This window comes from Salvelinus sp. IW2-2015, linkage group LG36 (genome assembly GCF_002910315.2).
Source record: "Salvelinus sp. IW2-2015 linkage group LG36, ASM291031v2, whole genome shotgun sequence".
NCBI lineage: Eukaryota > Metazoa > Chordata > Actinopteri > Salmoniformes > Salmonidae > Salvelinus > Salvelinus sp. IW2-2015.
In genome coordinates, this window is record NC_036875.1 from 5,274,288 (window position 1) to 5,297,914 (window position 23,627).

General features: G+C 41.4%; 1 protein-coding gene across 1 annotated transcript in view; it reads right to left on the bottom strand.

Moving 5' to 3' along the window:
* The window catches only part of LOC111959855 (dachshund homolog 1-like), a 315,508-nt gene extending 294,392 nt beyond the window's left edge, over positions 1 to 21,116 (bottom strand). Inside the window, exon 1 of the mRNA XM_023981681.2 lies at positions 20,312 to 21,116. Within this exon, the coding sequence (XP_023837449.1) occupies positions 20,312 to 20,856 (545 nt within the window). The 5' untranslated portion in view covers positions 20,857 to 21,116. The remainder of the gene's footprint in view (positions 1 to 20,311) is intronic.
* Positions 21,117 to 23,627: the final 2,511 nt, after the last annotated feature.

Sequence of the window (23,627 nt, forward strand, 5' to 3'; positions counted from 1 at the left end):
TACATTGTAACAGCAGGAAGAATCTTTGCCAATCCAATAGTATACTTTGTGTGGGTTATGAAATCATTCCTACATTTTTGAATACATTTTTGAATATGTATATGTAAATATAGTATAATATATAGTAAGTAATTTGGTGAAATGTACAACAATGCAAGTATTTTGTTGCATTGATTGTTAAGTTTTTTTGACAGTGAGCATCTTTACAGAGATGAAAGTTTGGGCTCTTTAAAACKAAGTTCTTTAAAACTAACTGTAATTTGTTCTTTGTTTTTGARCAACAGTGCATTCAGACCCCYCCTTTTTTCTTCATTTTGTTATCTTACAGCCATATCATGAAATTGATTAAATAAAATACAAATTCTCATAAATCTACACACAATACCCCATAATGATAAAGTGAAAACAGGTTGAGACATTATTGCAAATGTATTAAACATTTAAAAAACTGAAACCTTATTACATAAGTATTCAGACATTTTGCTATGAGACTCGAAATTGAGCTCAGGTGCATCCTGTTTCCATTGATCATCCTTGAGATGTTACCAGCTGTGGTAAATTCAATGGGTTGGATATGATTTGGAAAGGCACACACCTGTCTATATAAGGTCCCACAGTTGACAGTGCATGTCAGAGCAAAAACCAAGCCATGAGGTTGAAGGAATTGTCCTTAGAGCTCCGAGACAGGATTGTGTMGMGGTWCAGATCTGGGGAAAGGCACCAAAACATTTCTGCAGCATTGAAAGTCCAAAGAACACAGTGGCCTTCATCATTCTTAAAATGGAAGAAGTTTGGAACCACCAAGACTCTTCCTAGAGCTGGCTGCCTGKCCAAACTGAGCAATCAGGGGAGAARGGCCTTGGTCAGGGAGGTGACCAAGAACCCGATGGTCACTCTGACAGAGCTCCAGAGTTCATCTGTGGAGATGGGAGAACCTTCTAGAAGGACAACCATCTCTGCAGCACTCCACCAATCAGGCCTTTATGGTAGCGTGTCCAGACAGAAGCCACTCATCAGTAAAAGGGACATGACAGGACTCTCAGACCATGAGAAACACGATTCTCTGGTCTGATGAAACCAATATTGAACTCTTTGGCCTGAATGCCAAGCGTCACGTCTGGAGGAAACCTGGCACCATCCCTACGGTGAAGCATGCTGTTGGCAGCCACATGCTATGGGGATGTTTTTCAGCGGCAGTTTCACCTTCCAACAGGACAACGACCCTAAGCACATAGACAAGACAATGCAGGCTTCGGAACAAGTCTCTGAATGTCCTTGAGTGACACAGCCAGAGCCCGGAATTGAAACCGATCAAACATCTCTGGAGAGACCTGAAAATAGCTGTGCAGCGACGCTCCCCATCCAACTTGACAGAGCTTGAGAGGATKTGTAGAGAAGAATGGGAGAAACTCCCCAAATACAGGTGCCAAGCTTGTAGCGTCATACCCAAGAAAACTCGAGGCTGTAATCTCTGCCAAAGGTGCTTCAACATAGTACTGAGTAAAGGGTCTGAATACTTGTGTAAATGTGATATCAGTTAGTTTTTTTTATACATTTGCAAAAACTTCTAAAAACCTGTTTTTGCTTTATTATTATGGGGTATTTATTGTGTGTAGATGGATGAGGATTCTTTTATTTTAATCTATTTTAGAATAAGGCTGTAACGTAACAAAATGTGGAAAAGGGGTCTGCATACTTTCAGAATGCACTGTATGTCTGTTTGAAATGTGAGAAAATTAGCTTTATCTTGAAAATGATCAGTAATCTACAGCAGCATTCCAGAATTCTATTGGGATCTAAAGGGTTAATGGGGTAAGAAATGCTATTTTTTTCATGTGCCTGAAAACAGACATACTGTGCAATACGATGCTATGCAAAATCTATGAAGCCATTGCGAAAACGTATGAGTTTCAATAGTTTGAAGGGGGAAGGAAAAAATTMTTTCATTGCACGGACTACAGAAGCCCTCCTTCCAAAGAAGTTAGCCAAATGTACAACACAACAGACTGCAACATTTTTGTTCCATTACTAAGAACCGGGTCAGCTTCTTATAATTGTCAATCATGCAATAAATCTCTATGAAGTTGTGGGTTGAGGGGTGACACGCAGACACACACACAAACACAAGTTCCTAATGTGAAAGGAGGAAACCATTAAATGTGGACCATTTCAGCCAAAAGGCAGTGTGTTTTCATAACCCTGTTTATTTCCAGAGCCAACATGCACCACTGTGTGTTTTCTGCTCTACTGTGAAATACCAGAAAAACGAGCTACTGACCACTTATGTCGAACACACACAGTAGGCAGACCTAGGGACCAACTTCAACAGCCTGTAATATACTGTACATAGGATATTAGTGATTACTGTCAAAAGCACCCACACATCACATTTTTCCATAACTAATACCAGTATGTTGAAAGAACCAATTTAAACTAAAGAACACATTTGCTGTGCACCGTTTACCTTCTATCCAACCAGGTGTACAGTAGCATGAATSCTCATATCTGATTGGCCAAGGACGTGTGGTTTGACGCAGCTCTMGAGTTCCTCCAGCAGAGTTGGGTGTCACGTCTCCGAGGACGCGACTGTCACTCTTTAAGAGGAGGGTAATAATAGCCGGGCGCCATGGTTACTGTACTGTAGTGGTGGCACAGGCGTTTCTTAAAAAGGGTTCGCAGCTAAAACGACAAAGTTACACTCCCACAGGGGAGAAGGGAGAAAGAGAGAGGGATAGAAAGGAGAAGACAAGAGAGACAGAGAGACCGAGTGAGAGAGAGAGAGAGAGATACTGTAAATAGAGATAGAGAGAGCGAGAGAGTCAATGATAGGTGAAAATGTGTTGACCCGGTATATGGATGCCCTGTTCATAATAGCTACAGGTGTCCCTTGTGGGGTCAGGAGGCAGCTTTGGGTGATAGCTAGCTGTATGGAAAACATCACTGACTGGCTGCAGATGTGAACATTTTCCTAATTATCATTCGTACATGTTGTTTGTCACATACTGTTCATTTGGAGCATTGTAACCCATTGRATGATGTTTACTCTCTATCAGTGCTGTGTTTTGCTGTGAATGTTGCTATCCAACTATTATTTCGTATTACTTTTTTTTTAATCTCAAAACTTTCGTTCAGGATTTGATTTGCTGCTGAACAAAATGAAGAGATTTGAAATTGGTGTATGAGCCAAGTCTAGTTCTACATTTCTATTCACTACTTTGAAACAAACACATTTTTAGGGCTCAGTGAAAACTACATAGTAGATGACATCGTTTTCCGCCCTCTCCTCTCCTCTCTTCTTCTGTTGTTAGCTTCAGGATCCACTGCCTCCAACAGTATCTATTAAAGATGATTTAATGCCTCCACTGCCTCCGACAGTATCGATTGTTATTTAACCTTTACCTGGCMCTCGTATGGAAAAGGCCTGGAGCTAATGACACCTGAGGCCAGCACCACATCCTATGGWTGTTCAAAAGATCTGCTCACTCAATACCTCCTGACGAAAACAAGAAAAAACACACCAAGAAAAGCTATTAATGTGAAGAGTGAAGACTCAAATCCGCCTAGACCGCAGATTCAAAACAGTTTATTCAACTCAATTTGGGTGTTAACTAATGACGTTCACAAATAATGTTTTGGTTGGTGGAGATGATGATTCTCTATGGAAGCTGCTGGCAGGAGACTCTGTAGTGTGTGGTAAAAGACTCCAAGGTTCCATAGAGATACTTAAATGGTAATGCCAGAGAAGCCATTGTTTGGAGGATTGGCACGGGTATTGTTAGGCCCGAGAGAAAGTATCGGGCATTTTCACTTGTATACAACGTTTACCAAGATATTCAAATAATGATTAACATATTTTCATACAACATTTTTATTTTGATGAATTTATTCATCCATTTCATCCTTCCACAAGATACAGTTGAAGTCAGAAGTTTACATACACCTTAGCCAAACACATTTAAACTCAGTTTTTCACAATTCCTGACATTTAATCCTGGTAAAAATGCACTGTTTTAGGTCAGTTAGGATCACCACTTTAGTTTAAGAATGTGAAATGTCAGAATAATAGTAGAGAGAATGATTTATTTCAGCATTTATTTMTTTCATCACATTCCCAGTGGGTCAGACGTTTACATACACTAAATTAGTATTTGGTAGCATTGCCTTTAAATTGTTTAACTTGGGTCAAACGTTTCGGGTAGCCTTCCACAAAAAGAACATGAAATYGAGCCTGAGGCATGGAATGCATAGTTTCCCGCTCCATATCAAGGAGGGGGAAAAGGCAGTGGGAGCAACCTAAAGTAACAGGCATAAAACAAACACCTGAAACTAGATCCCCCTACRTACTGGTCTTGRCGAGAAGAAAAAAACTGTCGGGGGAGGTTCTCTTCTGCACTGTTCAACCAATCTAGTAAACATGGAGGAGTTAAGATGGAGTGTCAGCTTGTTAACATTCAAAACCAATGTCCCTTTCCATTTCCTCTGAAAACCGGAACATCCGGTTGTTGGGGACTTGGCCGAGGCAGCAGCAGAGTGGGCGGCAGCTACGTAAATCACTAATGTGCAGGATTTTTTTTACATCTCTAGGTTTTGCTTTCATACTTTTTCGGACTATCTGGCATTAGTGCGGCAGCCTACGCTTTGGGGCCTAACTTTACACACGCCAATCGCCAAATGCTTTTGGGAACTGGCAGAAAAAGTTCATGTCGATCCATTCCACTGAAGTAAAAAGGACGAGTTTAATTCAATAAAAGGAAAGCTGTGAAATGGAGAGTTGAAAATAAAGAGAAGGTAGGGCAAGAAAAGTCATGTTTGGGAAATATTTGGAGTGATGATTGCTGATGAGTGCTATACAAATTTGAGTCACAAGACCGGGACTTCAAATAGGCCTATGGCAAGTAAAGGGAACTGTAGCCTACTGTTCAGATGGGTTAAATGGAAACTGAAATCTGGACACTGACTGTAGGTCTATAACCTCTCACATAATATAAAGACTAACTCCTGCAGAATTAAGCATTTCTTGCAGTTAATTGATACACCAAATGTACATTTTGACTCGGGAAAGAAATATGATTAACAGAAATATGATTTATTTATTTCAGCATCTTATGCGAATGCACAGTTAGGGACCATCTGTAAAGGTACAATCTTTATCAGCATCATAAAATATGATAGTATTCCAACCACATAAACCACACCAAGCCAAAATGAAATCTTATCAGAAACATGTTGGGTCATTTTCAAAGCTTTCTATTTCCTTACAACCGTCAAACTGATGTCATTTGGATTTTTTTTTAATTGCACTTTCTAAAATGGTCCCTAAACGTCTTTGCTCCAGGAAAGAAGCAGAGATGACAGAGAGAACTTTACCGATGTCAACTAGATTGAAGCATTCATTCTATCATTTATGACATTATTCTGGTGATTAAGGGTGTATTTAGTCTAAGGCAACATATAATGACAGAAGAGACGCTGCATGTATCTGATTATAGACAAGCCGACTAACAAATAGCCTACCGAAATATCGTAAATTATAAGCAGAAATAGGTCTAAATTAGTCCAAATCGTTTCTCCGACTGTAGCCTACAGCGCATTTTCTATATTTGCGGGTTAGGGTCGAGAGCTGGCCTCAGACACAAATCTCCGGAACTGCAGCCACTCCTTTTTTGTTTTTTACTAGGACAGTTAGACGGTTCATCAGGCACGTGCACTGATATGGCTCTACCTGTGGGCACATGCCCCTTGCCCTTCCAGGCTCCAAAGTGCTCTTTTTTGGTGGTGGTATAATTTACCCCAACATGTTTCCCCAAAAATGTTTAGTGATTGTTCTTCGGAACCAACTGCCCGCAAGTAGTCATCAAATTCACCAACCCCACCCTGTCCGTTGGTTGAGCCTGTTGATCTGCCCTGTACGGCGCTCGCGCGCGGACGGTTGCACCTTTTTCCCAGTCTGTCCCGTGTGGAGATTGTGCATGCCGGTATCCACACATGCATGTCTTGAGACATGCAGTCACCGGTGAAGTGTGTAGCTAGCTACCTAGTTTAAATATCAACAGTACTGCCACAGCAGCATAACATTTAATTAACACTTGATTTAGCCTACATCATCATCAATATGGGTTGGCTGATATACGCAGCAGAGTCAAAAAGACAGAGTTCAATCAAAATCAGTCAAAGAAATTGAGCTAGCTAACTAGCAGATTTACATAAATCACCAACATCAATGATCAGCTGATAGCCCCCCTCTTGTTCCCAATGTCAATCATCGTCTTTAGGAGGCACCGTACTAGCTTGCTGACAATTTGTGATGACGAGTGTGTTTGCAGAAATAATAGGCCCCCCCCAAAAAAAATCGCTAAATATGTTCTGAATTTCGAGATATGAATTCTGAAAGTGTGTTTTTTCAAGCGGGGAGGAGGGCTCCTGCAGCTCATGGTGTTATGATGAGTAGGAGGAGTTTGCCTTGTCCTTCACTAATTTCCTAACCTAATTGTAGATTTGGACAACGCACAATTTAAAGGTAATTTCCACCATTGAATACCGCCCTAAATCAAACAACCTAACAACCACAAAAGTCACCTGACATTTGAGTAAAGAGTGGGGAAAAGGTAGACATGCAATAAGCACATCCAAGGCAAATAACTCAAACCAGTATAATGAATTATAATAATTAGATTGCTGACAAGAGTGTTCTGTATAGTAAGATACAGATCTATGATACCAGAGAATTTCACTTTTAATTTAACAAAATTATGTTACCACCCTCCCTATATGCACAAGCTTACTCTGAACAATACACATAATAAAATGATCTTAATTAAAATGGCATTACTCTGAATTACAGAATTCTAACCAGTACAAGGCCTTTTTGTCCGATGACATTCTCTAGCCTTATTACCTCCACATTAAGAAGGAGGAAGACCTTAAGATGCGTCCAAATGCACCCAAATCCCTTTATAGTGTACTATTTGGTCAAAAAGTAGTACAGCTCGTCTACACAGGGTGCATTTGGGACCTATGGGATCTGGTCAAATAACTGCAACTATATAGGGAATAGGGTTCAATTTCGGGCTCAAAGGGCTCTGGTCAAAGATAGTGTACTGGTGGTAGGGAATAGGATGTCATTGGATATATTCTTAGTATCCAGCGCAGGGTGAATAATGAGAAAACATTTGATACTATACTGCAGAGGAATATAGATTGAGTGTTTATTCACAGGAGAAGAGTCGTACTGATATGTCCCCTCTGCAGAATTGAAGAGGGGGAGGAGAGAAGAGAAAGAGGGGGAAGAAAGAAAAAAAGAGGAATTTGGCAGAATCCCATCTGAGTCACTCATCTCCCTGATGGGTTCTTCTTCCTGTCAAGTCCAGACGAGAATTGAAGCCGGAGAAATTAACTCCTGATAGCGGCCACGGTGAAGTTATGACAGAGAGAGGGGGGGGAGAGACAGAGAGCGAGAGAAAGTTGGGTGTGGTTGGTGTTTGTGTGTGTCGTGTGGTGTGGTGTGTGTGTGTGTGGTGTGTGTGTGTGTGTGTGTGTGTGTGTGTGTGTGTGTGTGTGTGTGTGTGTGTAAGAGAGAGAGAGACAGCGAGTATGTGTGTGAGAGGGAGAGGGAGGGGAAGAAAAAAAAGGCAACCAACGCTACACACTTTTTAAGCATTCCAGCCTTGTCATTTTCAATGTTCTGCTCTTTGGACATGCTTGTATTCAGATTCCACTACATCTATTCCTCATATCAATCCTAATTAGACAATCTGGGCCCGCGAAGGATGGGTGTGCGCTTATTTGCATAAATTAATCCTAAATACTCAGTGATACATATATCCAAATGCATTTGTACAATTATCTTTACATCCTTAGGGCAAAGTATTAATATGATTAGGCAATAAATATTTTTTTAAAGGGAGGAAATAGGAGAAAAGCAGCAAGTGCACAATCTTTTTAAACTCTTCAGCTTTGGGCTATATGAAAAATTAATTAATTTTGCAGGAAAATCAATTTCTCTACGTGACCATATTAGACAGAGCCTAGGCTAGGGCCCCGGCATTCATTCTCCAATCGGGAAATCTCATCTGCTCTCCTCTAACTTGTCACTAGCATTTAGCATCCTGGAACAAGCACCAGTGACTTCTACCATGGCTCTTTAAATGTACCAGTAATGTGATGAGTATGTTGCCTAAAGAGAGGCAGAGAGTACTGAGCTGAGCAGAGCGCGGGGGGGAAAAAAAGAGATAGTCAGTCTCAGCTGTGGATCAGAGAGTGAAATATCACATGACGAAACTAGTTCAATCCAGTTTGATAATTCAATTCGATAGATGGGTTTAATAAAAACAGTTCCTGGTGTCTAAATATCTTTCGAGTGATTTCAACTTAGAAAGAGAAAAGTTGCATTCCTTCAATGTATTCACAAATTCAGAATGGAAAATCATGATATTAAAACAGGTATAGATGCATCAATTTTTAGCAGTACTTAGAAATTTTGTAAAAGGATCTGGCATCCTGGACACAACGGTAATTGTGCTACTAACTAAAGCCCATCCATCCAGTGAAAGCATGCAAATAAACTAAGCGCCTGGACAGCTTCTGCATCCAACAGGCAAATAAACAATGCAAGCCACTTCATCATGCATATAAGCATAAATCCAGCAATGATATTAGCCAAATATCAAACAAAGCCTTCCTTTTGAAAAGATAACATGTACAACTTGGATAAATGTTCACATATGAATTTGTATTTTTAAAAGGCCCAGTGACTTTCCTGTGTTTTATATACACACTCACTGGACAACTTATCAGGTACACCAACTCGTTGACAAAAATGGTGACAGTGAGTCACGTAGCCATGGCTGGCCAAATAAAGCAAGCAGACAGGCATCGAGGCATTCAGTTACTGTTTGACTGAACGTTAGAATGGGCAAAACGAGWGACCATCGCAGAACGCACAACTCGTCGGTCCTTGTCAAGGATAAGCTATTGCAGCAGACGACCGTACCGGGTTTCACTCCTATCAGCTAAAAACATGAAGAAGCGGCTCCAGTGGACACGCAATCACCAACACTGGACAATTGAGGAGTGGAAAAACATTGCCTAGTCCAACAAATCCCAGATCCTGTTGCATCATTCTGATGAATGAGTCATGATTTGGCGTAAGCAGCACGAGTCCACGGCCCCATTATGCCTGGTGTCAACAGTACAGGCTTGTGGCAGTGATGTAATGTAATAGTGTGGGGAATGTYTTCCTGGCACGTCTTAGGTCCCTTGATACCAGTTGAGCAACGTTTCCATGCCCTGAAGAATTCAGGCTGYTCTGGAGGCAAAGCGGGGTCCGACCCAGTATTAGATGGGTTTACCTAATAAACTGGCCACTGAGTGTACAGTTGAAGTTGGAAGTTTACATACACTTAGGTTGGAGTCATYWAMACTCGTTTTTTAACCACTCCACAAATTTCTTGTTAACAAACTATAGTTTTGGCAAGTCGGTTAGGACATCTACTTTGTGCATGACACAAGTCATTTTTCCAACAATTGTTTACAGACAGATTATTTAACTTATAATTCACGGTATCACAATTCCAGTGGGTCAGAAGTTTACATACACTAAGTTGACTGTGCCTTTAAACAGCTTGGAAAATCCCAGAAAATTATGCCATGGCTTTAGAAGCTTCTGATAGGCGAATTGACATAATTTGAGTCAATTGGAGCTGTACCTGTGGATGTATTTCAAGGCCTACCTTCAAACTCAGTGCATCTTTGCTTGACATCATGGGAAAATCAAAAGAAATCAGACAAGACCTCAGAAATAAAATTGTAGACCTCTACAAGCAATTTCCAAATGCCTGAAGGTACCACATTCATCTGTACAAACAATAATACGCAAGTATAAACACCATGGGACCACGCAGCCATCATACCGCTCAGGAAGGAGACGCATTCTGTCTCCTAGAGATGAACGTACTTTGGTGYGAAAAGTGCAAATCAATCCCAGAACATCAAAGGACCTTGTGAAGATGCTGGAGGAAACGGTTACAAAATGATCTACATCCACAGTAAAACGAGACCTATATCGACATAACCTGAAATGCCGCTCAGCAAGGAAGAAGCCACTGCTCCAAAACCGCCATAAAAAAGCCAGACTACGGTTTGCAACTGCACATGGGGACAAAGATCGTACTTTTTGGAGAAATGTCCTCTGGTCTGATGAAACAAAAATAGAACTGTTTGGCCATAATGGAAAAAAGGGGAGGCTTGCAAGCCAAAGATCACCATCCCAACCGTGAAGCACGGGGGTGGCAGCATCATGTTGTGGGGGTGCTTTGCTGCAGGAGGGCTGGTGCACTTCACAAAATAGATGGCATCATGAGGTAGGAAAATGATGTGGATATATTGAAGCAACATCTCAAGACATCAGTAAGGAAGTTAAAGCTTGGTCGCAAATGGGTCTTCCAAATGGACAATGACCCCAAGCATACTTCCAAAGTTGTGGCAAAATGGCTTAAGGACAACAAAGTCAAGGTATTGGAGTGGCCATCACAAAGCCCTGACCTCAATCCCATAGACATTTGTGGGCAGAACTGAAAAAGCACTAGGCTACCCGAAACATTTGACCCAAGTTAAACAATTTAAAGGCAATGCTACCAAATACTAATTGAGTGTATGTAAGCTTCTGACCCACTGGGAATGTGATGAAAGAAATAAAGGCTGAATAAATCATTCTACTATTATTCTGACATTTYACATTCTTAAAATAAAGTGGTGATCCTAACTGACCTAAGACCGGGAATTTTAACTAGGATTAAATGTCAGGAATTGTGAAAAACTGAGTTTAAATGTATTTGACTAAGGTGTATGTAAACTTCTGACCTCAACTGTATATTTCCACACTATGCAGTTGGAATAATACTATAAAATTGTGAAAATGCCCATTTAGTGTAAGAGCTGTTTGAAAAGACCACCTGAAGTTTCAGCCTGTTTTGGTGGAATGGACTTTTGGCCTGCCATGTGACATCACCAGGTGGTAAATTAGTTAATAGACCAACAGAGTTCAAAACCTCTCTGCCAGCTAGTTTTCCATTTTCCCCTCCCCACTCAGACCACTCCTAGCAAAATTGTTGCTTGAGAAATTGCTCTTGCTAAGAAGCAATTTTTGTTTATTTTTGACCATTATAATTGAAAACAATCACATTAAGGTACTTAATTAATAACGCAGAAAATACACAGTGCGAGAGTGGAATTTCAATTGTGTTTTTAACAAACCTTTAAACCTCTCTCTCTCATCAGGCATCTGTCACTCTGCTGTTTTGTAAGTTATTATCGCCTCGGCTCCCTGTTGGATGTTGTTGCCGGGTGACGGGTATCTTAGCACCCACTCAGACTGGGGAGTGATTTGAATCGCATCCAGAAATCTCCCCTGAGTACCTGTAAACACACCCGTGCCTTGTCGAAAACAAATATATTAGAAGAGAGAGCTCAGTCAAGAGAGAGAAAGGAGAGAGAGGGTAGACAAGCTGGTACCCTTAATACCAGGCTCACACTGAGCACTAACCAAAACAATTACGGTCATTTGCAAATATGTTTGTTTAGGCGTAAACACCCCAAAATAAGACAGAGAGATGTCTGTTTATCCCATCAATAAAACTGTAACATATCATTGAACCTTAAGAGAGGGATGACGTCTGTTTATCACATCAATGCCACTACCACATCACTGAACCTAAACCTCACCACACCATTTATCTAACATCTCAGACTTAAAAGAAGAGGAAAAATTGGACTTTAAAAGGGAAGGGGAAAATGTATTTAAAAATGGTGTGTAAGTGAAAAGCAAGTCCCATTCCCAACGGTGGACCAAAGCGTCATCTGGAGTGTTAGTGTGTCTAACCTTYAGGGGTAGACAATGATTGTCAATTAACCGCTGCATTTCTGCCCCGCCACCGGATAGCCTGCCTCTAACCGAACCAKCTAATGAGAGAGCTGTGATAGGCAGTGTGCCAAATCCCCTGTGTTATAATAACCTTTTCCCAGAGTTCAAGTGTCACAGTCGGTACTGAAAAGCCCTCTCTGTTCCCCCAAGGGTGGACGCAAAAAAGAAAACAAGTCGCTGAAGTATGATGGGGCTTCTTCTCGTGGGCCTGGTGTCATAATAATGTACAGTACGGGGAAAGGGATATTAGCTGACCTAGGCTCTGTGTCTGTGTGAAGGATTAGGAGTGGTATTGTTAGATGGGGGTGAGATAAGGGATATTACTACTGACCTAGGATCTGTGTCTGTGTTTTATTTATTTTTTATTTCACCTTTATTTTGACAGGGAGTCAATGCTGACACCAAGGTCTCTTTTCCAGATGAGCCCTGTATAGCACCACAATATACATCAAAATACAATAAACACATTAAACTACACATCAAATCAAATTTTATTGGTCACATACACGTGTTCAGCAAATATTATTGTAGGTGTAGTGAAATGCTTGTGTCTCTAGCTCCAACAGTGCAGATTTATCTAACACATAATATCTAACAATTTCACAATACACACAAATCTAAGTAAAGGAATGGAATTAAAAATATATAAATATATGGACAAGCAATGTCAGTGGCACAGATACAGTAAAATAGAATAGAATATAGTATATACATTGAGATGAGTAATGCAAAATATATAAACATTATTAAAGTGACGAGTGATCCATTATTAAAGTGGCCAGTGATTTCAAGTCTATGTATATAGGGCAGCAGCCTCTAATGTGCTAGTGGTGGCTATTAAACAGTCTGATGGCCTTGAGATAGAAGCTGTTTTTCAGCCTCTCGGTCCCAGCTTTGATGCACCTGTACTGMCCTCGCCTTCTGGATGATAGCGGGGTGAACAGGCAGTGGCTCAGGTGGTTGTTGTCCTTGATAATCTTTTTGCCTTCCTGTGACATCGGGTGCTGTAGGTGTCCTGGAGGGCAGGTAGTTTGCCCCCGATGATGCGTAGAGGCAGACCGCACCACCTTCTGGGGAGCCCTGCGTTTGAGGGCAGTGTAGTTGCCGTACCAGGCGGTGATAGAGCCCGACAGGATGCTCTCAATTGTGCATCTGTAGAAGTGTGTGAGGGTTTTCGGTGCCAAGCCAAATTTCTACAGCCTCCTGAGGTTGAAGAGGCACTGTTGGGTGGCCCATTTCAGTTTGTCAGTGATGTGTATGCTATCCACCTTCTCTGGTCCCGTCGATGTGGATAGGGGGTGCTCCCTCTGCTGTTTTCTGAAGTCCACGATCAGCTCCTTTGTTTTGTTGACGTTGAGTGAGAGGTTATGTTCCTGGCACCACACTCCCAGGGCCCTCACCTCCTCCCTGTAGGCTGTCTGCTGGTAATCAAGCCGACTACTGTTGTGTCGTCTGCAAATTTGATGACTGAGTTGGAGGCGTGTGTGGCCACGCAGTCATGGGTGAACAGGGAGTACAGGAGGGGGCTGAGCACGCACCCTTGTATTGAGGATCAGCGAAGTGGAGGTATTGTTTCCTACCTTCACCACCTGGGGGCGGCCCGTCAGAAATTCCAGGACCAAGTTGCACAGGGCGGGGTTCAGACCCAGGGCCTCGAGCTTAATGATGAGCGGATTCATATACAAGTTGTTATACACAACAATACACAAAAAGCTCAGCACAATCATAAAACACAGACACATTCTTCAGTAAAAAGGTCCCCTAACAACTGTCTGAAATGCCTGAGAGCAACCAATTCCTCTAATTTTAAAGTGTAGTGTAGATCATTCCACACGCAAGGCGCAAGGAAACCAAAGGAGTCTCCAGAGTTAACCAATAACTTTCCTTTTAAATCTTAACAGTGATGTTAGGTAAGTAGGAAGTTTGTGGAGCAGGGCTTTGTAAACAAAAAGAGCATAATGATGTGATCTATGTGACTTCAAAGAGGTTCAGCCAACCTTTGAGTAAAGACTGAGTAATAAAACTGTCTCCTGTGATAAAACAAAGGGCGCTATGAAAAACTGTCTCCTGTGATAAAACAAAGGGCGCTATGAAAAATCGTCTCCTGTGATAAAACAAAGGGGGCTATGAAAAACACCATCCAGGGGTTTAAGAGTAGAGGCAGATGCACTTTGATAAATAGTATCACCATAATCAACAACAGCTATGTTGACTGCACAATCTGCTTCCTGCTGACTAGAAAGAGACAAGATCTGTTTCTGTCAAATAAAGCCCAATTAAATCTTTCTTAACAATAAATCATTGTCAATCCAAATACCAAAATAATTGTATGCAGGGTCTCGTTCAATTATAGGAACCATCCAATGAGTGAAGATGTAATCCATCTGTAACAATCTTACGAGAACTTGAAAACAACATGTATTTCGTTTTGCCTGTATTAAGTACGAGTTTTAAATCAGTAAGGGCTTCCTGTACAGCTACAAAATCGGACTGTAGACTTGTCGCAGCCAGGTCAGCAGTCAGGGCAATTGCGTACATAATAGTATCATCCACATATAAATTAAATGTATGTGTGAAAGGGAAGGAGTGGTAATCTGGGGTGACAATAATGGGACATATAACTGACCTAGAGTCTGTGTATGTGTGAAAGGAAGGAGTGGTAATCTGGGTGACAAAGGGACATTATAACTGACCTAGAGTCTGTGTATGTGTGAAAGGGAAGGAGTGGTAATCTGGGGTGACAACAGGGACATTTATAACTGACCTAAGTCTGTGTATGTGTGAAAGGGAAGGAGTGGTAATTGGGTGACAATAGGGACATTATAACTGACCTAGAGTCTGTGTATGTGTGAAAGGGGAGGAGTGGTAATCTGGGTGACAATAGGGACATTATAACTGACCTAGAGTCTGTTGTAATGTGTGAAAGGGAAGGAGTGGTAATCTGGGGTGACAACAGGGACATTATAACTGACCTAGAGTCTGTGTATGTGTGAAGGAGCAGGGGTGACAGTAGGGATGTATCATTACAGGAACTGTGAAAGAGAAGGAGGAGAGACCCAGGATGTGTCTGCAACCCAGATCATCTGCTGAGATTGTCCCTTGAAAGTGCATGAAGCAGCAGGGGATAATAAATCATTGCACTCTGAACACAGAAATAAATACATCTACAGTAGCCTATGCAGCTCGTCTAGACGTTGACATTGGGGACGAGAAGCATCAGACCTATAGGATATCACAAAGTGATGTAAGTACGCACACCAATAATCTATCAACTGCTGAGTAATTACCATATTACCTACTTAAATTAATACAAATCTGAAGTAAACACCAAGTAATAAGTGACCTGTCAAAAAAAGTGCCACCAACAAAACCAGTGTATAGTGAAAGCTTCAAACCGAGTTACACACCCAATACATATTCTAACATATTCAAAATGTTGAAATCTAAAGTGAGCATAATACAAATAGTTGCAACATTTCCACCCAATGCCTGGCCTGGTCTTGTAACAAAGCATGGGCCTAGCAGTGACACCGTGTCGCTATTCACACAGTTGCTGAAATGAGATTGGCTGTTGTTTTAACACAATAGGCCCTGGAAAGGGAAAAATAGCCATGTGAAATAGTAAGACCTATTGTACAGRAGTATTATGCGCTCCATTGTCAACAAAAACCGCCACTGTATAAAAGAGTAGAACATCATTGTGAAAAAGAACTATGTCAGGCAACAGCACTAGTGTCAAGTAAATTGTATCATTGTCCTACACGAGCTACTTTTTTTGTTCACTAAATAAAAAGCCCACAAATCACCCAGCGTATGTGGGAGATATTATTTTCACTTTTCAGCATGGATTACCAAGCGGTCACGCAGGGCACGTGCCCYGGGGCCACCAGATAGCATATGATAGGAAAATGTGTAGAATTKAAGGAATTTAGCTTTAAACTGCAACATTTTCTCTTTAGCCTGAAGAATAGCATTATAAAATTGAAAATGTTTCTCTCTGCACCATGGCAAAATGTGTTGAAATGCAGTAAGTTCACTGATTTACAATGCGGTAGTCAGGCCCTGATTGCTCTGAATTACAACTTCCCTGACTGAGCTCCAAACAACAGAAATAGATCAACCAAGTACTGTAAATACAAGCTACTCTTCCTCTCTAGAAGTTGAACACCTGACTACATCCAGTGTTTCAAAACCATGACGATTATGATGATGGTGTGTGTGTATTCTTATGTCTGTCCATGTGTGTATCCCCATCTGTATGCATGCACGTGTGTATGTGTGTGTGTGTGTGTGTGTGTGTGTGTCTCTCCTCTGTGTGGAGCGGAAGAAAGAACCTGGCTGCTTTCCGAGACAATTACAGTGCTCTGTGTGCCCATAATAGCCCGCCACTTTGGCGTCATTAAAGTGACGCGAAGCTCTGCATTATCCTTTAACCCCCCCCGGGTACCCTGGATTCCCCTGGCCATCCCTCTGTTCCCTACCTCGCCGCTCACAACCCGGGGAGTTCAACCCACACACTCCGTCACCTGGAGAATACAGGGCAAAGAGGTGGAACACTCATTGGGAAGAGGAACTACAGTGGTCTAGAACTGCTCTAGAACTCGCTTTCTCAACGGGAGGTCGTGGGGGAGAGGTGGTGTAAATGCTGCATGSGGAGAGAGGGTAAAAGTGAATTGTATGGACGCAGTGTGCGAATGAGAATAGGGTAATAGAGGTAGGATAATTGTGTGCTACTAAAAATAGGGTCACGGTCAGACGTAGTGATCAAATGTTGAAATGCAGTAGTTTATGAATCCATAGGTAACAACATGTATGCATGCACAGCATATCTGAATAGCTAATTGAAAAGAGTCTCAAAACACTGATGAAAGCTAATAATGTAATTGTATAAAAGCCATGCGTTTTCCATCCAAATAAATAACTAAGGAAACAGGGGCCCATACATATGGTCAAATGTCACAAAATGTCATGTCTGCCTATTCTGCTTTATATGCATTGCAAACATCGCTGTGTCTTCCTCAAAATTCATTGTGGGCTCATTCATATGTACTTAGAAAAAATAAATAAAATGTCAGTACATTCATTTCAGTATATTGATTTAACAGCAGAAGAAAAATAAAAAATTGTTTTACTATACTGCAAATAGCTGAATATGTGTATTCAGACATTTTAACCCACCCATAAATTCCAATTTGTTTGTGACAATAAATGTGTGTGTGTGTGTCTTACAGCAAAATGTAATAAAACAATTAACTTACACAATCAACATCATCCTCAAATTCACCAGTAACATTGTGACTAACGATGTGCACAGATTCTCTTGTTTTTACCTAACAGACTATTATAACCCCACTAAAAGATCGATCTCCGCTCATGTTATACTTGCCATCATATTTGCATTTCCGCCTCATTTTGCGATGGGAGATCAATATTAAATCAATCATAATGACAGATTAAATGGCATATTTGACCAGACTCAACCCATCCTATCAGATTGAGCAATACATCACAGCATATGAGAAACAGGACACTAGAAATGTATTTGAATCAAATATTGATCTGCACCTACATTTCTCACCTATAAAATTATCCTACATATTAGCAAGGCTGGGATAAAATCCCAAGTGTATTTTGTAATGAGAGATAATGTGTTGAGTAATAAATGGATAAATTACTGGCCTTTGAAATAAAAATGTTGGGTGGAACTAGAGTTTGGAGACATTAGGCCTATTACTATATACAAACATTCCATCAGGTGTGTTTATGTGAAGCTGGTATTTAAATGTATCATTTGTCATATATTTCAGATATCTAAGTAATATCTATATATATATATATGTCACATTATATATTTCAAATCAATAAATAAACATAATATATCTACCAACAATGACAGTAGAAGGATGGATCAGGTAAAATTTGAACTAGGGACAAAAAAACAACTGCCTWCCCTATGAAAAGTATTTATCTATCTAAAGACAAACAGTACTGTATATTAAGCAATTTGAATCAAATTATTTAAATTCACTATGGTTTCATGTTTTAAGATCTTGTTTAATTCATTTATAGTTCAAATCATTGAAATKACTGCCCCTATGGCTAGGACAGCGGATTTAGGATAACCTACTTTTATTTCAATGTCATTTAAAAATAAAGTAGAGTTAATAGTGAGCTTAATTTAGAGTGGAAATGCGGTTGGGCCCACACACAGTGGATGAGAGCTTTCCCTTCAGGCAATGGTTTTCAACTTGCTGTGCGTTTTGAGCACTTGAATTTCAGGCTGTGAAATTCCTCACATAGCCTAATTTAGTGACATTTTCAACTGATTCACATGTGACTGTTGCGTTTTAACAGTAGTTTGGATTGAGCAAGTCACTGACACAACGTTTAGCAATAGGAATGAATGCAATTGCCATCAACCTGCCACAACTTTTTCGAGGGGTGCACCCTCAACATATCCATCCATGTTTTCCTGTTGAGCCTACTAAAAACTGCATAACAGCATAGGCCAGGGGTTCTTAAACTTTTTCAGCATGGGACCCAAATTAGAAATGTTGTGTTCTCCTGGGACCCAAACTTAAGAAAATATGCATTATCAGTATGCCTAAAACAAATGCAATACAGACAAAAACAAATAACAATGAATTAAATATTCATATAAACATATATTCATGTTTATTTTYCCCCATTAAAAACACTCCTACATATCTGTCTAGGTTGGAACTGTTGCTGTTAAAATACAATAAATAATTTTAATTCTGAACTGGAATAAACAGATTGATCACATCACACAGATGTATAACAGAACACACACACAGGCTTTTTTGATCGTGCAACCCTAAGTAACAGTACAGACGAAAAATGATCTGGCCTACTGTACATCTTACTGTAGAAATTATTGTTAAAATAAAGTCTAGGTTGGAACTGTTGCTGTTAAAATACATATGTTTTATTCTGAACTGGAATAAACTGATTGRTCACATCACACMGATGTAGAYCTGAAAACACACACAGTCCTAATGAGAGGTGTGTGACTGGTTGAAGTTTTCAACAAGCATGTCTATTCTGGGCTCTGCTTTAGACAGTGTAACACTGAGGTCAAGCTCAGCTTTGACACTGTTTCTGTACTTGTTTTAAGTATGTCAGAGTTGAGAGCCCTGACTTGCATAGGTATGTGGTGCCAAACTGGACCAGAACATCTACTGCTTTCTCAGTCAGGCAGGAGACTGCTTCCTGCTGTAGATGAGAAACCCTGAACTGTGTGAGTGTGTTTGCCTCAAAAAGCATCTTGCTTCAATCAATTTATTCCAGTTCAGAATCCAAATTATTACTTGTATTTTAACAGTTCCAACGTAGACTAGTTTTCAACAATAATTTCTACAGTAAGATGTACAGTAGGCCTGATCATTGTTCATCTTCATCTGTACTGTTACTATGGGTTGCACTATCAGTAACTAGCTAGCTTGCGTTGGCTAATGTTAGCTATTAGCTGTGTAACGTTACAAGGCCTGGGGATTGTTTGAAAGAGAAACTCACATCGACTACTATGAGRGATAGTACTCCCTTATTTGTGCTTACCATCACCTGTTATAAAATGACAATGCCTTGCTAGTTGACTTACTTTTCCTGAAGCATTCTGCCMTGTTCTGAAAGAACTCCCTGGGTTTACCATCATGCTGTGGATGTTTGGTCAGGACGTGTCGTTTTATTAAGTTGTTCGTTTTGAGAGATTCATTATTAAGCACTTCCCCGCACAAAACACATTGTGTGCGCTCCTCGTTATTTCTCAAAGTGTGTATGRAAGAGAGAGAAACTCGTTTCATGACAACTGAGCTCAGTCAGAACTTGTCCACTCGACGACAGCGGTGAGTGACAGCGAGTGGGAATGACAAGTCGGTAATTGACAGCGCATCATCTGCTGCTGAACGACAGCGCTGCGTCGTGTGTGTCGCGGAGTGATCTTCCAGAAACCCGCAGAAAAAAGATCCGGTGAACCGCGAAGCACATGGGCATCTCCCTCTCACACAGCTGCCAACCCGAGCGGAGACCGCTGATAAGTCGAGAGCGCAGAAACACTTGGCCAAATCAATTCCAGTGATTCATGAAAGAATTATACATTTACTCTGACACGTCGCGACTCACTATTAACAGGTCGGCCGTGACCCATACTTTAAGAAAGRCTGACATGGGCCTCTAGTCAGATTTGGCCCAATAGAGCATTAAAAATATGACCTAAAGTTGAGKCATTACAGCTAAATGACATGTCAAACATTGACTTCCACACAATGGAAAATGTCTCCCCATCCTTGTTTACCGCTTTTCTACCTTGACGCGCTAAACTTCAACTAGCATAAATCATTTGATGACATTATCATCTCTCCTGTCTCCACTCACCTGGCATTGGTGCAGTCGTTGTACAGAGTCTCGAAGTCTTTTCTGGAAATGAGTTTGCAGCGGTTGACTCCTGGCTGGATGGCTCCGAGCCCTCGCAGAATGCGGACCTGCTCCACATTGCAGACCACCGGCGTGATCTCCAGTCTCTTCAGCTTGGTGTACACGGTGTGCAGTCCTCCGACCAGGTGCTTCAGAAACAGATCGAAAGCCTGGGGCAGGCAGATGAGTTCGCACCCGTCCACGGTGAAAGACGCCACCTTCGCTCCCCGCAACTCCACCATTTTACACTCGTTGTTCTGCGGGGTGTTCTCAACAGGCGACGGAGTCAAGTATACTGGCTTGCTGGGCAGAGCCCCGGTCGGGGTCAGGATGCCGGGGCTACTGGTGCCGAGGAGCTCCGAGCGGAACAGGTTCTGTCCGGAGGGGGCCATTGAGGGAGACGGGGGTGAAGTTGTCGACGGCGGGGAGGTGGTCGCTGAAGGAGTAGAGATCGAAGGCGGCTGGACCAGAGGGGTTGGCGGGATCAAAGCAGCCGGTACGGCCATGGTCACCTAGGGGAAGAAGAGTAAGTTCAAAGTATAAAACCCAGTCCTGCAGGAAAAAAAGTGCAGCTGTCGAGAATTTCCAAATGAAATAATCCACGGGAGTTTAGCTCCTCTGATGAGTTGGGGAGTAGAATGATATGCTGAAAAGACGTGGTGAATGAGGGTTTTGGCTGAGCACGGAGAGACAATGATCAAAGATAGGAGGAGGAATGACCRGAGGAGAATGAGCTGGAAAGTGCGGCTCCACTAGACCGCTAAGCTCTATGGATGAGTTGTTGTTGTCACAAGGTACAGAGAGGGAGGAGCTAGGGGACAGTGGAAACCTTTGAAGAACAGACAGACAACACTGGGCGCAAACTGGTCGAATCAACGTTGTTTCAACATMATTTGTCAACGTATTGTGACGTGGARTGTACGTTACGTGGAAAWTGCATTGGATTTGAAAAAAGTAATCAACAYTGTTTTGAGGGTGAAATTTCAACCAAAGGATTACCTCTCAGGGGGCAGGTGCTCAAAATGATAAAAAGGGCACCCCCTTCCCCTCTTGAAAAAAATACTCTCGAAATTCATAGCATACCAAATGACTCTAGCAACAAAAAAAACACATTTTTTGTTGCATAGGCCAATTATTTCTGCAACAACACACTCATCATCACAAATTGTAAGTAAGCTAGTTACGGTGCCTCCTAAAGACATGATTGACATTGGGAAAAGAGGGGGGCTATCAGCTGATCATTGATGTTGGTGATTTATGTAAATCTGCTAGTTAGCTAGCTCAATTTCTTTTACTGATTTTGATTGAACTCTATCTTTTTGCCTCTGCTGCCTATATCAGCCAACCAGACCTAATATTGATGATGATGTAGGCTAAATCAAGTGTTAATTAAATGTTATGCTGCTGTGGCAGTACTGTTGATATTTAAACTAGGTAGCTAGCATGGCCATAACTACATATGAAGACACTGATGTCCGGACCTTGGTAATTTTTTCTAATTTTAAACTAAATAAATAACAAAAATATATATTTTGTACACAATAAAGAAAGTMAATTATGGGTCAATGTCTAAATATTGCTCCCAGCATTGCTCAATGCTCAGAATKCTTATTTTCTTGATCATCAGTGCTATCCGGGATCCTTGGGATGTCCCTACCCCAAACCCTAACCTTCACCATAACCCTTATCTAACCTTAACCTTTAGATTAACTACTTTAAATGTAAACTTAAATGGGATAGGGACGTCCCAAGGTTCCCAGATAGCACGGACCATTCTTGATCTGACGGAGTTGCAAACACGTGGCATCCTGAACAGTAGTTTGTTCGCTACGTTTGCCTGCGTCCCCTGGATTTGCCTCATGGATTCGCTTGTTAGCAGCAATTTCACTATTCTTTCAAAAGACTAACTCCGCCCTCACGTGACACAGGTTGAGGGCCTGAGACGTGAAACGAACTACCCAAGCTCGCAAGTATGCAATAGAGACACTGCTTACAGTAACCACGTTTCCATCCACAGTTTTTATGAGACGGCTATATCAGTTTTCTACAGACGGCTATATCGGTCCGCTAATACAGGATTAGACTCTTGGRAAAAAGGGTTACAAAAGGATTCTGCGGCTGTCCCCATAGGAGAACMCTTTTTGGTTCCATGTAGAACCCTCTTTCCACATGGAACCCAAACAGGTTCTACCAGGAACCAAAAGGGGTTCTTCAAAGGGTTCTCCTATGGGGACAGCCGAAGAATAGCAAGGATCTTATTCTGGTGACATGATGATTGATGCTTGACTGCCATTTGACAACAAAAAATATTCTTGCTCTTATCCATCATGTGGCCTAGACTAGCCTACCTGCACTGTATCTGCAAGCTGTTGGCTAGAGGACACATGCCAAGACCAAATCAGGCACATTTGCTATTTAATCGGTAGAGTTGAAAATGCAATTGAACCTTAGATTTTTATTCGGTATATGATCGAAAAAGTAAATTTTGTGAGCGCTATGTCATCAATCACTGCTTTTGAAATGGAAACATCTAGGAGCAGCAACAGCTCAGTCGCGAAGTGGTAGGCCACACAAGCTCAAAGAACTGGACCGCTGAGTGCTGAAGTGGGTAGTGCGTAAAAATCCTCRGTTGCAACACTTACTACCAAGTTCCAAACTGCCCCTGGAAGCAACGTCAACACAATAACTGTTTGTTGGAAGCTTCATGAAATGGGTTTCCGTGTCCGAGCAGCCTGTGGAAGAACTTGACTGGCTTGCACAGAGCCCTGACCTCAACCCCATTGAACACGAACTCCATACTAATGCCCATGATTGAGATGTTCGATGAGCAGTGGCCGTGTAGCGTAGTTGCTTATGACAGTCAGTCAGGTGACTWGCTGCCGGCAGAGACTTCTATTGCAGTAGTCGTTGAAGGGCTCTGGCTAGTATTACTTAGCCAGTTTGAAGGATGAATTAAGAAGATAATGTTAAATGGAGCCTACCTCATCAGCAGCAAAAAATACACTACTAAGTTCTCATAATAACKTTGCTTTACAGAGAGTAGGCTGCTGAGACAGACAATGATGTGGGGCTCAGTGGTGAGGCTGAGGCARGCTGCAATGCATGCAGGAGGAMGCAGAGGATACAGAGAGTGAGAGGAAGCAASCAGTGGTTCCCAAATTTGGGGTCGGGGCTAATCTTATCAAACAAGTTAGGAACTTAAAGAAAATAAGATATGTTTTTATATGAACATATCCACATRTCCTATCTTCCCTGTAGACCTAGTCCTACATTAAAA